This window comes from Emiliania huxleyi, assembly GCF_000372725.1.
Source record: "Emiliania huxleyi CCMP1516 unplaced genomic scaffold EMIHUscaffold_368, whole genome shotgun sequence".
Lineage (NCBI taxonomy): Eukaryota > Haptophyta > Isochrysidales > Noelaerhabdaceae > Emiliania > Emiliania huxleyi.
This window is the reverse complement of record NW_005199211.1, coordinates 86,773-100,608: the sequence shown is the minus strand read 5'-3', so window position 1 is coordinate 100,608 and position 13,836 is coordinate 86,773. Positions and strand designations below refer to the sequence as shown.

At 66.8% G+C, this 13,836-nt stretch overlaps 4 protein-coding genes across 4 annotated transcripts; 2 read left to right on the top strand and 2 right to left on the bottom strand.

The window, feature by feature from the left end:
* Positions 1–5,712: 5,712 nt before the first annotated feature.
* On the top strand, positions 5,713–7,522 carry EMIHUDRAFT_242788 (hypothetical protein; the record flags this gene model as incomplete). Its single annotated transcript, XM_005772048.1, has 3 exons — positions 5,713–6,842; positions 6,878–7,166; positions 7,268–7,522. 3 exons carry the CDS (start codon positions 5,713–5,715, stop codon positions 7,520–7,522), a joined length of 1,674 nt encoding a protein of 557 aa, XP_005772105.1.
* Positions 7,523–7,861: 339 nt separating this feature from the next.
* EMIHUDRAFT_75419 (mitochondrial carrier protein) lies at positions 7,862–8,929 on the top strand (the record flags this gene model as incomplete). The annotated part of the gene is made up of 2 exons (XM_005772047.1): positions 7,862–8,026; positions 8,117–8,929. 2 exons carry the CDS (start codon positions 7,862–7,864, stop codon positions 8,927–8,929), a joined length of 978 nt encoding a protein of 325 aa, XP_005772104.1.
* A 386-nt stretch (positions 8,930–9,315) lies between these two features.
* On the bottom strand, positions 9,316–11,659 carry EMIHUDRAFT_242786 (hypothetical protein; the record flags this gene model as incomplete). The annotated part of the gene is made up of 9 exons (XM_005772046.1): positions 9,316–9,375; positions 9,546–9,650; positions 9,751–9,858; positions 10,030–10,143; positions 10,240–10,545; positions 10,698–10,736; positions 10,831–10,887; positions 10,979–11,038; positions 11,543–11,659. 9 exons carry the CDS (start codon positions 11,657–11,659, stop codon positions 9,316–9,318), a joined length of 966 nt encoding a protein of 321 aa, XP_005772103.1.
* Positions 11,660–12,140: 481 nt separating this feature from the next.
* Positions 12,141–13,655, bottom strand: EMIHUDRAFT_242785 (hypothetical protein; the record flags this gene model as incomplete). The annotated part of the gene is made up of 4 exons (XM_005772045.1): positions 12,141–12,446; positions 12,475–12,512; positions 12,551–12,639; positions 13,351–13,655. The coding sequence occupies 4 exons, from the start codon at positions 13,653–13,655 to the stop codon at positions 12,141–12,143; spliced, it is 738 nt and encodes a 245-aa protein (XP_005772102.1).
* Between the last annotated feature and the right edge of the window lie 181 nt (positions 13,656–13,836).

Below are 13,836 nucleotides of genomic sequence, written 5' to 3'. Positions count from 1 at the left end.
GAAGCCGGGGGGGGGGGAGCCCCTTCTGCTTAAAAGGGGGCACTCGCGCCCCCGGCAGCGGCTGACGGCCGCGCGGCTCTGGAAGAGCGCACGCGTCGGGGCCCAACACGCACGAAGCTGATCGTCGCGGAGAGCCCGCCCCGCGAGCTTGTCCTGGACACCCAGCCCCTCCTGCAGGCGCGCCATCCCACGGCAGCAGCGGTCGCCGGCCAAGACATCGATCCGTCGGTCGATCATCGAGAGGAGCATGGCGCGCCCCTCAGCAGCTGCCGCGGGCGAACCCGTGCGCGCGGAGAGCGCCCCAGGCAAGCTCGCCCTCGGCGCCCAGCCCCCGTGACAGGCGCGTCGCCCAGTCGCAGCAGCGGTCGCCGGCCAATAACTCGACTCGTCGAGCGGTACTCGAGGCGGGAAGTGCGCGCCCCTCGGCAGCTGGTGCGTACGGAGCGCAGGCGCGCGAAGAGCGCCCCTCGAAAGCTCACCCGTGGCGCCCAGCCCCTGTAACAGCAGCGTGTTTTTTGCGTCACCTTACGGCGGTGGGAGCTGCCAGAGTTTGCTCTCTCCGTTCACACCCCTTTGCAGTGGCGCCCAGCCCCTGTAACAGCAGCGTGTTTTTTGCGTCACCTTACGGCGGTGGGAGCTGCCAGAGTTTGCTCTCTCCGTTCACACCCCTTTGCAGAATAGCTTCAAAGAAGGACCAAGCGCACCAGCGACACAAGGGACTGTTCTACTAATCAAAACCCGCCCTCAAGGGCTGGGAATGCTGCGCTCCCACGCCACCTCCCGCGAGCCCCCGACCGCCCGACGGCGCCGACCCCGCGAATTCATCGCTCATCGCGGGACGCGGGGGCTCTCTCGGCTCTACGGACGGCCTACGGGACCGGCCCCAGCTTCGGCTGAGGGCTGAGGTAGAGCCCGACAAGCTGCCGAGCCCGAAGGAGGTGGGCGTGGGAAGGTGGGGTGGTCCTCACCCCGGCGGCCCGCGCACGCACGCCGTCTGAGCCTAGCGCAGCGCGAACTCGCTCTGGGCCTAGCGCAGCGCGAGATTTGCGCAGCAACCCGGCCGGGCAACCGTTTAAAAAACTTATGATTCTTCTTTCTGTGAACAGCGATTGAGCGCCTCCCTCTCTCTCCGGCTGCGCGCATGACCGGTGCGGCCTCCGAGTCGGCGTCTAGCGCGCGCGATAAGGTTTTTGCTCGCCTTCCCTGGGTCCCCGTGTTGCATGTCTGACTGTCACTGTGCTGTTTCGGGGCCCGGGGTTGTGCGTTTATGTGAACAGCGATTTCGGGCCCGGGGTTGTGCGTTTACGTGAACAGCAGCCGGAGCCCAGCCCGCCTCGCCTTCCTCCGGCTGCGCGCCTTCCTCTCCGGGCAGGGGACGCGCAGCACATCGCTCGCGGCCCAGCTCGACTCGCGGCACGACACCGAGGGGCAGGACACGCTGCTCACCTGGGCCGCTCGGCACGGGCAGGCCGAGGCGGCGCGGCTGCTGATAGAAGCCGGCGCGAGCGTCGGGGCGACGACTGGCGGCGGCGCTTCCGCGCTGTACATCGCGTGCCAGAAGGGCCACCCCGAGATCGCCCGGCTGCTCCTCGAGGCTGGCGCGGCAACCAACCAAACCCAGCAGCACGGCGCCACACCACTGCTCGTCGCGTGCCAGAAGGGCCACCTCGAGATCGCTCGGTTGCTGCTCGAGGCTGGCGCAGCGGCAAGCCAAGCCCGCAACGACGGCTCCACGCCGCTGCTCGTTGCGTGCCATGGAGGCTGCATCGACATCGCCCGGCTGCTCCTCAACGCCAGCGCGGCAGTCGACCAAGCCAACGCCAGCGGCTTCACGCCGCTGCTCGTTGCGTGCCAGCAGGGCCACCTCGAGATCGGCCGGCTACTCCGTGATGCTGGCGCGGCGATCAACCAAGCCAAACATGGCGGCGTCACGCCGCTGTACAAGGCGTGTGAAAAGGGCCACTTCGAGGTCGCTCGGTTGCTGCTCGAGGCTGGTGCAGCGGTAAGCCAAGCCCGCAACGACGGCGTCACGCCGCTGTTGGCCGCATGCCACCATGGCCACCTCGAGATCGCCCGGCTGCTCCTCGCGGCTGGCGGGGCGGTCAACCAAGCCAGGCAGGACGGCGCCACGCCGCTGATCATGGCGAGCCAGGAGGGCCGCCTCGAGTGCGTCCGGCTGCTCCTCGAGGCTGGCGCGGCGATCGACCAGGCCGATGAGCAAGGCGCCACGCCGCTGTTCGCGGCGTGCCAGGACGGCCACCTCGAGGTCGCCACAAGCTCCTCTCCTCCTACGGCGCCTCCCGCGCCGCTACGCCCTTCGGCACGCCCGAGGAGGCTGCAACTGAAGAAGGCCACGCCGACCTCGCCGCTTGGCTGGTCGCCAGCCGCGGCTGGACGCCGCTCGCGCACCTTGAGACCCTCACCGCCGCCCGCGCCACCTCCCTCCTGCGCAGCGGTGCAAACTTGCACGAGGGCGAGCCGACGCCGCTGCAGCGCGCCGCGGGCGGCGAGGGCGAGGCGGCGGCGCTGATCCGGCGGGCGGCGGCGCCGTGGTAGCCGGCAAGCCACTCGCTCTTCCCCGCGGCGGCGCGCGCGCGGGCGGCGCTCCTCGTCGTCTCGCTCTACGAGATCCACGAGTGGCAGCAACTCGGCCGGAGCCACGAACGGCATCGCGGCGCTCGACTTTGTCGGGTGCGTGCTGCGCTTCGCGATCACGCGCGAGACGGAGTAGGGGAGCTGTGCCGTGTGCGGTGAGTCGCTCTGCCTGCTTCTCCACGGAGCATTGTGCTGTCTCCGGAACTGCTGGCAGTGGGGACGTTCGCCGATATCTTCTTTGGCTTCGATCGAGGTCTGTTGTTGGCAAAGCAAAAGACACAGGTTCGTAGGCTTGGTTCGTGGTCGAGTGTACGCCGGGCATTAACACTATATTCCGCCACCACGGCGGCGCGCGCGCCTTATCCCTTATCCGCGCGCGATATTAGCGGTAGAACCAAACTTGTGTGGTTGTTTTGGGTAAAACGTATAACAGCACTCTTCGCGACGCGATGCGGCCTCCTAGGCCTAGCCCTCCTGCTCCTATGCGGGAGCTATGGCGGGACCGCTATCGAGTAGTTCTATGCCCCCCTCTCCCCCCGTCGGTCTCTCACATCCTACACGCGCAACTAACTCAGCTACAGCTACTCTCTCTCGCACTGCAAGGCGCATGGCATGGAGTGGGTCACTCACTCTCCGTGAACCCCAGACGGACAGCCTCAGCACGTCACGATGGAGAGCACCTTCACCTTGGCTTTGGTCTCGCCGCGTCGCACGCAGGTCTTCTGGCCGCTCCCAGAGCACGCGACGGTGTGAGCACCGGGCCTCCACTCAGAGGGAAGCACGCGGAGGTGGAGGTAGTGCCAACCTGACGCGTTGGCGACCGAATGCACGTCGTGCTCGGGCACCGACTCGAACTTTGCCCAATGCGACGCGATGGACCACGAGCTGACCGGGCAAGCCCAACTTTCGCAGAGGGCCTCGCGCGCCTTGCGGCACTCGCCGCAAGTCTCGCGACATCTCGAACGCACAAAGTCCTTTTTGCAAGAGCGCCGGTGCTGACCGCACCAGCGGCCGTCCTTGTGGTCAGCGCATGTGGAGAGGTTCTTCCACGCGCCGTAGGCAGGTATGGAGCCACCATGTACGGCTTCAGGCCGCCAGAGGCTCGCCTCGAGGGCGCCTAGCGCAACCGCGCCACGCGTCGGGACACATGTCATCAGCGATAGGCCCGCCTCCAACGGAACTCGCCCATCTCGGGGACGTAGCTGCGCAAGCGGGCGAGGATGACGCGACCCTGGCCACCAAGCTGGACGGAGAACAGAATGCTTGTGCCTGCGGCCGAGGACAGCTACGATCTAAACGAGTCGTGACCCGGATCTAGCCCGCGACGTGTGGTCGCGCCCGCGGCAGTCGACCACCACCCCGGCTTGCCGTTGCCGGCCACGTCCTCGCCAAACTCCCAACCGCGTGGTTCGACGGCGGGCTGGAAGCTGGTGAGCGGCGGCTGGAGCTTGCTCGCCGGCGTGTCGCAGCGTGCCGGCAGCCCCGCTTTCAACGCGGGTCCTGGTCGCGTGCGAGACTCCTTGACGGGGACCCGCTCACCCTCCGCCGCCGCCTGCCTCGCAAGGCTCGTAGCCTTCGAGAGCGCGGCGGCCAACAGACACGCAACCCGCTCGTGTGCTCCCACCCCGAGGTGTACGGTCGGGTGCTGGCTATGGTTGGAGTACTCGTCGAGGGAGCGGAAGCCGAGAAGCGCTCGCGGGTCTACTGGTGCGAGGGTCTCGGGCCAAAAGGCGTCGCGGTAAGAGACGGCGGGTACTCCGAGGCCCCGAAGCACTGGGGCACGCACGTCCGGCATCGCCTACAAGGGCGAGTACTAACTGGGGCAGGAGAGGTTGGCGTGTGGCAAGGGAGCGGGAGGGCACCCAGTCTCGCTGGCACACGCCCAACCTAGCATCCTCCCCACCCGGCACCGCTTTCCAACTACCGTCCTCGATGCAGCCGGCGGTGCCGGGTGCTCCCCGGATCGAGGCGGCGCGGACCGCCTGTTCACAGCAACCCTTGTGGAGAGTGGTTCACCCACAGGCCTCGCACCGAGGTGCAGGCCTCGAGGATGAGCACGGCCGGGCGTTGCGGCAGGCTGAGCAGGCCCGACAACAGGGCGGTGGTACTCGCCTGAGTCATCGGACGGTGCTCGCTGAAGGATGACTCTAAGTAGGTCGCGACTCCAGGTTGCCCCCCCCCCCTCCCCCCCCCCCCCCCCGCTCCTCCCCTCCTTATCGCCTGCACGGTCTTTGGAGAGAGGCCGGCGTCGTTGATGGAGCCCTCAAAGACAATCAGATCTGCCCGCTGGAAGTGGTCTGCCTGCTCGACGTTCTCCATGGCCCAGGTGAGCGTATTCCACGCCCCGTGCGCCGCATTGTGCACCTCCACCTTCGCCTCGTAGCCGCCCTGCTGCAGCAGCTCCTGCAGCCGCGCCGGCCACGCACACTCAATCGAGCCACCGTGGAATCCAAACTGGCCGCCCTTGACGTAGCGCGCGCGGGCGTCGTGGCACTCGTGGCCCATTGTGAAGCTCCCTCCGAAGGCGACGATGTGCACCGTCGCGCCTGCCTTCCGCAGCTTGAGCGTGACGTTCTCGAGCCGAGACCAGCGCTTTGGCGGAAAGGCGCGAGAGACAGAGCCGGCGGGGAGGAGGTCGGCGCAAGTGGCGGCGTGGGAGGACTCGATGCTGAGGGCTCGGCGGCGATTCCAACGCAGTGGCGGCGGGACCCCCAGCGCGGCGGCCACAAGCACTGCGAACGGTCGCAGCATCTGCGGCGGCGGTCCGGCGAACGGGACGTACGACGCAGCGCCCCGCTAGTCGGCCGTATGGTTCTTGCACTTGTGCAAGATTGGGCGTCTTCTGCCGCAGTCCCTTTGATGGGAGGCCCCAGGGTGGGGGCCACCTCGAACCCCCGGCCAGGGATTCGAGCGGAGGGTGCCCCGGATTCATCTATCCGTTGGGCCCCGGCACCTATTTTAGAACTGATCACTTTGCGCAGCAACCGTCGGCCGCCGCTTTTTAGCTGGACGGCGGTACGCTGCGCCGTCGCTCTGTCGTGCACGCTCTCGTGCCTCGTTGTTGTGACACGGGAGTAGAGTCGAGAGGTAGCCCTCGACGAGACGACCGGCGCTGCGATGCCAGACCTCACTGCCGCCGAGCTCAGCATTCCGGCCGAGCAGCACCCCGATCCCGCAAAGCCACTGGTGATACCCGTCGACTCAACAGTGGTAGGCTCTACCCTGCGCTTCATTCCGTGGTCTGTGGTGGGCAATCCGGCCTTCCTCCAGCTGCCCCCTCCTCCTCCGGGGATGCAACCGTCGTGGGTCCAGATTCCGCAGTGGGTCGCCATCAGTGCGCTGCTCCCCTTCAGTGAGCCCGAGCCCGCTGTGGCCACCCACTTTGACAGGCTCAGCGTCTTGCGGCTGGCCGTATTGGCCGCGGCTTGGCGCCGCATCCTCGGTGCCTTGTCCGACCTCGGCGTTTTCAGCACGGTGCACGTGGATGAGGATGCGTTCCGTACGGTGTGCATCCAGGCTCTGCACTCCCGCCAAATCCCGGTGCCCGAGCTCTATCTGCAGTGGGGCGATTTGGGGTACTCTGAGGCGATCGTGCCCTTGGGGCCAGCGCCATCTGCAGAAGCAAAGGCCGTCGACTTCTTGCAGTACGCGACAGTCGGGGCTCTTTGCGACCCTACGGCCGACGTCCCGTTCGCAGCCCTGTCTGACATGACCCGCTGCTTGGGGCCCGTCTTCACGGCAGCAGCGCGCGTCGATCCCATGGGGAGCGCCGTCGTGGGGGCTGCATCGCTCGCCGCCGCCGCTGGTCACATCACTCCGCGAGCGAGCGATGGGTATCCCGCCCTGCTCGCTCGGCATGTGCTCAGCATGCTGAAGACTACCCGCTCGAGTTTCCCGGCCTGCCTGAGGACCAACTCTTTTCAGAACTACTCTGCGGAGGTTGAGACTCGCGCCGAGTATGTGGGCGGGACCACCGTGGCGCGCGACCGAGTGGCCGAGCAGCGTTGCTCGCGCGCTATTGCAGCCAAGGCGCCGACGCTCGACTCCCTGCTCCGTGCGCTGCCTCGGCCAACGCCCCCGTCGGTCGTTTATGAAGCCTACCGGCAGCTCGTCTCGCTCTACTTTCCGACGGATCGGCGCCCTATGGACCTGCTCCTGACTGATCTGGATGCTCAGCTTCACGCGCGGCTACCCACCTACCAACACGCGCTGACCAACGGCAAGCCGTTCGCTTCGATCCTGGCGGGGTTGCGCAAGCTTCACGATCGCTCGAGCCCTCGAGGAAGGCGCCAGTCATGACCTCGACCGGCGACTCCCAGGACTCGGCGTTGGGCAAGTTCGACCGCGCGCCGGCTGGCCTTCCGGACAACTCACTCCGAGAGGCCATCCACAGCGCCCCCTTCCAGGACGCGGTCCGCAAGATTGGCAGCATCGACCTCTCCACCCCGACTGGCCCGCTGGAGGTTATCACGGAGGTGTTCCTGAGCGATTCAATGATCTTGCAGCGCTGCGTGATCTTCCAGGAGGCCGCGCTTGCCACCAAGCACGAGATCTTCGGCGTGATCCAAGGAGTGCGTCGGCGGCGCGACTCCCCCCCGCAGATCGCCCTCAGTGGGGGAGACCGCGACACCGGTGACGGAGCGCAGTTGGGAGTGTCTTCGGCTCACGCCAGGGCGCTCGTTGCTCCTCCGTCTCTTTGTATCTTCCATACTGCATTTATCAGAAGACGTATGGTTCTTGCACTTGTGCAAGATTGGGCGTCTTCTGCCGCAGTCCCTTTGATGGGAGGCCCCAGGGTGGGGGCCACCTCGAACCCCCGGCCAGGGATTCGAGCGGAGGGTGCCCCGGATTCATCTATCCGTTGGGCCCCGGCACCTATTTTAGAACTGATCACTTTGCGCAGCAACCGCCGGCCGCCGCTTTTTAGCTGGACGGCGGTACGCTGCGCCGTCGCTCTGTCGTGCACGCTCTCGTGCCTCGTTGTTGTGACCCACCCTGTCCCACCCGTGTGTGATCAGTGTCTACGGAGGGAGTGTCTTCGGCTCACGCCAGGGCGCTCGTTGCTCCTCCGTCTCTTTGTATCTTCCATACTGCATTTATCAGAAGACGCCCGTTGTCTCGACGACTGCCCCCCCGCACCCCCCCCCGCCCCCCCCCGCCCCCGAATCCGCTCCGTATGAGGCGTGGGGCATACACACAGGCGTTTGCCAGACAGCGCAGAGGCTAGGCGACGCTCTCGACGCCCGAGTCAGGCCCATCACCTCGCATGCCTGCCTCTACCGCGGAGCGCCCCTGGTGGGGCGAGTTCGTGTGCTCCGGAAGTTCTGCGGTCCTCGCTTACGTCTTCACGAACCCGGTGGACGTCGTTAAAACCCGCATGGCGCTGCAAGGCGCCAGAGCAGCACTCGAACAGCCACTGCCACGTTGCCACGTCGCCTACAGCCCACCGCCCGCGAGCGCCCTCTCTGTGCGCCTGTAGCGCCGCCACTCTCTCTTGCAAGGCGCCGGCGGCGGCAGCAAGCCCTACCCGTCTGTGCTGTCGGCGCTGTGGCAGATCGGCCGCGCCGAGGGCGTCGCCGGCCTGCAGCGCGGACTCTATCCGGGATGTTTCTGGCAGTTCAGCAACGTGAGCGTCCGCTTCGGCGTGTACGCAACCTTCAAGCGCCTCTCGGGCACAGACGAGACTGCGTCGCCGCTCCGCAAGTACCTGCAGAGCCTGGGGCTCGCCGGCATCTCCGGAGGCCTCGCCGCGCTGGCCTCGAACCCGTTCTTCATCGTCAAGACGCGTCTGCAGGCCCCCAGCAGCAGCGGCGCCCTCGCCGTCGGCCAGCAGCATGCCGCTGCTTCCGGCGCGGTCGGCGGCGCACTCGCAGCGATCGTCCGCGCCGACGGCTTGCCGGGGCTGTTCCGCGGCCTCTCGGCCTTCGCGCCGCGTGTGATTGTCGCGTCGGCCGTACAGCTGTCGACGTACGACACGGTTAAGGGGTGGGTGGTCTCGTCGTGCGGCTTGCGGCCCGACCAGCTGCTCACGCACGTCGCGTCCTCCTTTGTGACGGGCGCCGCCGTCGTGGCCGCGATGCAGCCGTTCGACTTCGCCGCGACTCGCCTTGTCAACTCGCCCTCGGCCGCTGAGGCGGGCGGCGGCGGCGCCGCCGTATATTCGTCGCCGTGGGACGTGATGCGGAAGACGGTCGCGTCGGAAGGCGTGCTTGGCCTGTACAGCGGGGGCACGGCCAACTACCTGCGCTTCGGGCCGTATTGCGTCCTCGTCTTTGTCTTTGTGGAGCGGGCGCGCGTGCTCGAGGCAGCCGTGCTGGAGCGGTTGCGGAGGTGACAAGCAGCAGACTAGTCACTGTCACTACACCGCCCGGGACACGTAACGCAGTTTCCAGAGTGTTTGTACGCCCACGCACTCGTATAATAAAAGATTGTTTTCGTTTTCTGGCTCGATTCCGCTCGAGCCGAGACAGGAGACAGCGGGTAAGTCGGGCAAGCGGCTAGGGGGGACCGCCGCGCGCGCCGGGAACACCCGCCACAGCACACCTCTGTAAGCGACCACAAGCACAACACTGCCCCGCGGAAGAGAGCTGCCACTTTCTCCATGCATGCTGACCTGAGAGATTTGAGACACATAGAGTATCGCGGGCCGTACAGTACCTTCCGATAGTGAGTTATGATGTTGCGCCGACAAAAATCGGCGCGGCAGCGGTCCAATAAGAATTAGAAGCGCGGTCGAGCGGCTGCCTCAGCTCCAGCCTTAGCTTTCATGAACATCGTCCCCTGAGGTGCCCGCCTGTGCGGGGGTTGAAGCAAGGGGGTGGGTCCGTTACGGCTGAGCAGCGCCGCAACGGCAATGGTGGTGGGCAGGGGCGACGTGTGGAGCGAGGCGGGAGGGAGAGGCAGGGAGGGGGTGGCGGGCTCGCTGCCTGTCTGGACTCCCACGGGTGCACCGCCGCCACGCGCTTGGTGCCCGCGAGCAAGTCGGCGTTCCGTGGCGCCGCCTCCCTGGCGTCGAAACGGCGGTACTTAAAGTCGACGCCGAACGCGTCGACAACCTGCGAGGGAGGGTGGTGGCGGGTCAGCCCCACCTCTCTCCACGAAGCTCTGCCCGACCACTATGTGCGGCTGGACTGTTGATGAGCCGTGGGGGCGCACCTTGTAATCATCGCCCGAGCCCTCGATGGCGCCCTCGGCTTGGGCTTCCGTTGTGATCTCCTTGGCCTTGAAGGAGGACTGCCGCCACCACAGCTCGCGGTAGTGGTCCTGCGCACCGGGGGAGGGTGGACGTCGACGACATGTACATGTTGTTGTTGTATGTGCATGTGCACGCGCATGTCCGCAGGAAGGACTGGCTGAGGCCTCAAACTGTGCCGATATCTAGCGAGTGGAAGCCAGTGTGCTCAGGCCTCGGGTGCGCGCCTTCTTTCCGTCGACTGCGATATTGTCGCCGTCGAACGACTGGCCGACGAGGCCGTGTGGCGCAACGACTGTCTGCGTCTTGGGCTGCGGCGCGAGCGGATCGCGCAGAGGCGCGAACGAGAGGTCGACCTGCGGCAGCAAGGACGGCGGTCGTGGGGCGGAAGGTCAAGCGGATGGGAGTTCGGAAGGAGTGGCGGTGGCGCGGGCAAAGGCGAGGCCGATGACCTGCCTCTTGCCACGGACGACGGAGCGCCAGATGAGGCGCGCGGTCGCGTTGATCGCCCAGCCGGCCGTGCGCACGCGCAGCACCTCGGCGACGGCGACGTGACCGTTCCGGGAGGTGGTGGTTGTGTTGGCCACAGAGATGGAGATGTCCTCTACGGTGAGCGACTCCCCTGGCCGAAGGCCTTTTGCCTTGCCGTCCGCAAGGTAGACGGTGGCAGCTTGCGACCGGACGTCGCTCTTCGGGAATGCGAGGCGGACGTTTGGAGTGAACTCGACGCGGACTAGGGAGCCGCTCAGCTCAGACACCTGTTTAGAGCAGAGGGGTGGGGATACGACCTAGAGGACCTGGAGGGAGGGGAGGCCGAAAGCGTGTGCGCTGCTCCTTGCGATGGCTGCGTAGGGGCCTGACGCTTGTGTGGAACCCCGCATGTCATGTGAGTAAGGGCTGCAAGGCGCACCATGCGGAGCCAGACGTCGGTGACGAAAGTGCCCCGCACCTTTCAAGAGAAGCGGTGGTTGCGTCAGTCGGGAGCTGCGTATCTAGCCGGGATCCATCGGGCGAGGAGGCGAGGAGGCGAGGAAGCGACGCACCTTCAGGTCGGGCGGCGAGTCGAGCAGGAAGGCACACGCCTCGAATTGGGCGTTGACCTGCGCGCCGGGGTGAAACGCGGGGCCAGGGGCTCACCTGGGGCGGCAGTGACCGCGTGGGGGGCGAGCTGGTGGAGACGCGTGGGCGCACCGCGAGGCCGCAGTGGTGGAGCATTGCGTAGATGGCTCCATCCTCGCCACGGAAGTCGGCCTCGCCGCCGTGCGCGAAGTGAAGGTGAGGGTCGCCAGTGAGGCCGCCCGGCTTGAGGGGCGGCGGCGAGGGCGGTGCCGGCGCGAAGGGCGGAGGAGCAGGTGGCTGGGGCGGCTGGGGCGGGTCGGGCGGCGAGGGCGGCGGCGCCGGGGGTGCGGGCGATGAGGGGGGAGGCGTGGGGGGCGGAGGTGGCGGGTTGTGCGGCGTGGGAGGCGGCGAGAAGGGCGGCGGCGAGGGCGGAGGATTAAAGGGTGGCGGGGTGGGCGGGGCGGGCGGCGTTGGCGGAGGGGTGGGCGGCGGCGGTGGCGAGGGTGGCGAGGGTGGCGAAGGTGGAGGTAAGAAGGGCGGCGACGGCGGCGAAGTCGTTGTCAGGCCCTCTCGGGCAACAAAGCTCTTGGCTCAGTGCTCGAACTTTACCGGTCGTATGGGAGTTTTTGGCTAATCAAACCCTAGGCCTGCACTAAAGACTAATCAAAAAGTGGTATGGGATACCACCTGCCTCACGGAAACCAAAGCGAGCCCGAGTGCATTTTTTGCGGCGAAATCGGCGAAATTGGCAAAATACCCGGTTTTTACCTGCAAAAATCCGGGTATACCCGGGTAATACCCGCACTCTTGCATGGCTTCGCCTCCTGGGACCACACCCACAGCCGCTACACTAATCAACACTCCGCATACCACTTTCGCATACCACTATACCATACCACTCTTCAAAGTTATCAAAATATCACCAAAATACCGGTCTCATACCGGTAAAGTTCGAGCACTGCGCACTGGCTTGGCTGCGCCGCCGGCTGGGCACGCCGCTCATAGTGAGCGAGTCTATTTTTGGAGAGAGCGCCGAGATATACGGTTACGGAGAGTAGAATCTCCAAAGTTTATAGTTTTTGCGGATTGCGCGCCTGCGGCGCGCCACTTTACACTTTTACCATTTTGCCCCGGGCGGGCCCACTTCGGTCGTGGTTTTGCCCCAAATCTACGCCTAGGCGTAGTGCTTTTAGCGTTTTGACCCAAATCGGCCGAACTCACTTAGCTCTTAGGCACGCGCAACGTAGCTGACGAACAGGACCGTACCTCACTCCAGTCGAACGGGGCAAGCTGCTTACCGGCCCTTGCGCACCGAACCTCGGAACTGCTTCTTGCTCGACCGGCGAGCGCGGCGCTGCAGCTCCTCGCGCCGCTTCACCTTGTTTTGCACCTGCCGCGTCTTGGTCGCCATGATGAAGTTCTTGGTCTTCTTCTTCTCCTGGTTGCTGCTTCCGCCCGTCTTCTTCTTCTTGCGCCGGCCGAACGCGGCGCGCTCCTCGCGGCCCGCCACCGTCGAGGCCAGCTTCTCCTCGCGCGTCGCCGCCTTGCGCGCCCGCACGCCGGCGATGTCCAACGGGTCCACGGCCTCGCCCTCGATCGCCTGTGGACGCGCCACGGAGACACGTCACGGACTGCGGCATCGGACACGTCCTCACGCCGCCTCGCCCTCGCTCGCCAAGGCGCCCGACGGGCCCTCCTCGTCACTCGAGTCGTCGGCGAGCTCCGCCAGCCGCCGCTTCTGCCCTTTGCTCATCCCCTTCTGGCGCGCCGCCTGCTCCTGGATCTGCTTGAGCCTACAGTGTGAAGACACCGACATCGGGGCGGGAATGCGGGTTCGAGGATCGCGGCGGGAATGCGGGTTCGAGGAGAGTATTCCGAGCACCGCGTGGCCGCGAGGGATGAGAGTGCAGCCGAATACGGCCGAATCAGCGGAATACGTGCCCCCCCCCCCCCCCCAGGGAGGGCGCTACTTGGAAGACTAGAACGCGTGTTCTGCTGCGTGCGCCGGCGGATGCGCTCAAAGTCGGCGGGCGTCAGTATGCGCGACACGTCCACGCGGGGGGCCGCAGCCGCCGGGGCCATCCGCCTCGCCTAGTCTCGCCGATGCGTGGATCATCTCAGGCGGTCTCGGGGGCGCGGCCGGCGAGCCTCCCGCCCTCGCCATCTCCTCGGCACCGACACCCTCGCCGCCGTCGCTGTCCTCCTCCCCGCTCTCGCCGCCGCCGCCCTCCCCCTCCCCCTCCTCCGCCCCGTCGGCGTCGCTGCCGTCCTCCCCCTCGCCGTCCTCCCCCTCGCCCTCCTCGCTGTCGCCCTCCTCGCCCTCCTCGCTGTCGCCCTCGTCGCCGCTGTCCCGCTCGAGCTCGTCACCGCTGAGGTCGCTCCCAACCTCCACCGCAGACTCCTCCCCCTCCGACACCTCCTCGCCCTCCCCCTCCCCCTCCTCCTCCTCCTCCTCCTCCGACCCCCCCACCTCCTCCTCCGACCCCCCCCCCTCCTCCTCAGACCCGTCGTCCGTGTCGCCCTCGCCCGCCGGCCCCCCGTCCTCGTCCCGCCGCAGCTTGCCTGCGGCCGCCAGCCGCGCCTCGCGCGCCGAGAGCAGCTCGGCGCCCTCGACGCCCGTCGCAACTTGCAGCGCGCCATACGCGTCGGGCTTCTCGCCCAGGTCGCAGCCCTTGCCGCGGTACTTCTTGTGCAGCAGCGCCGGCATCCGGTCGCGGAAGAGCTGCAGCAGCGAGCGCGCCGCCGCGACGACGGCCTTGTCGCGGTCCTTGCGGTACTCGATCAGGTCGGCGAGGAGCGTCGCGTCCATCGCCAGCGGCACGCGCGCGCACACCTGAGGGGTCAAGGAGACACGGAGATAGGGCAAAGGAGTTTGGCAGAGGCGGCCCGGGGACGAGTCCACGTTGGATCACGCCTCGGAGGATCTCGGCGGATCTGGCAGATCTCGGATCGGACCACGGAGGGTCTCGCCCTCGCGCGCCTCGCGCGTC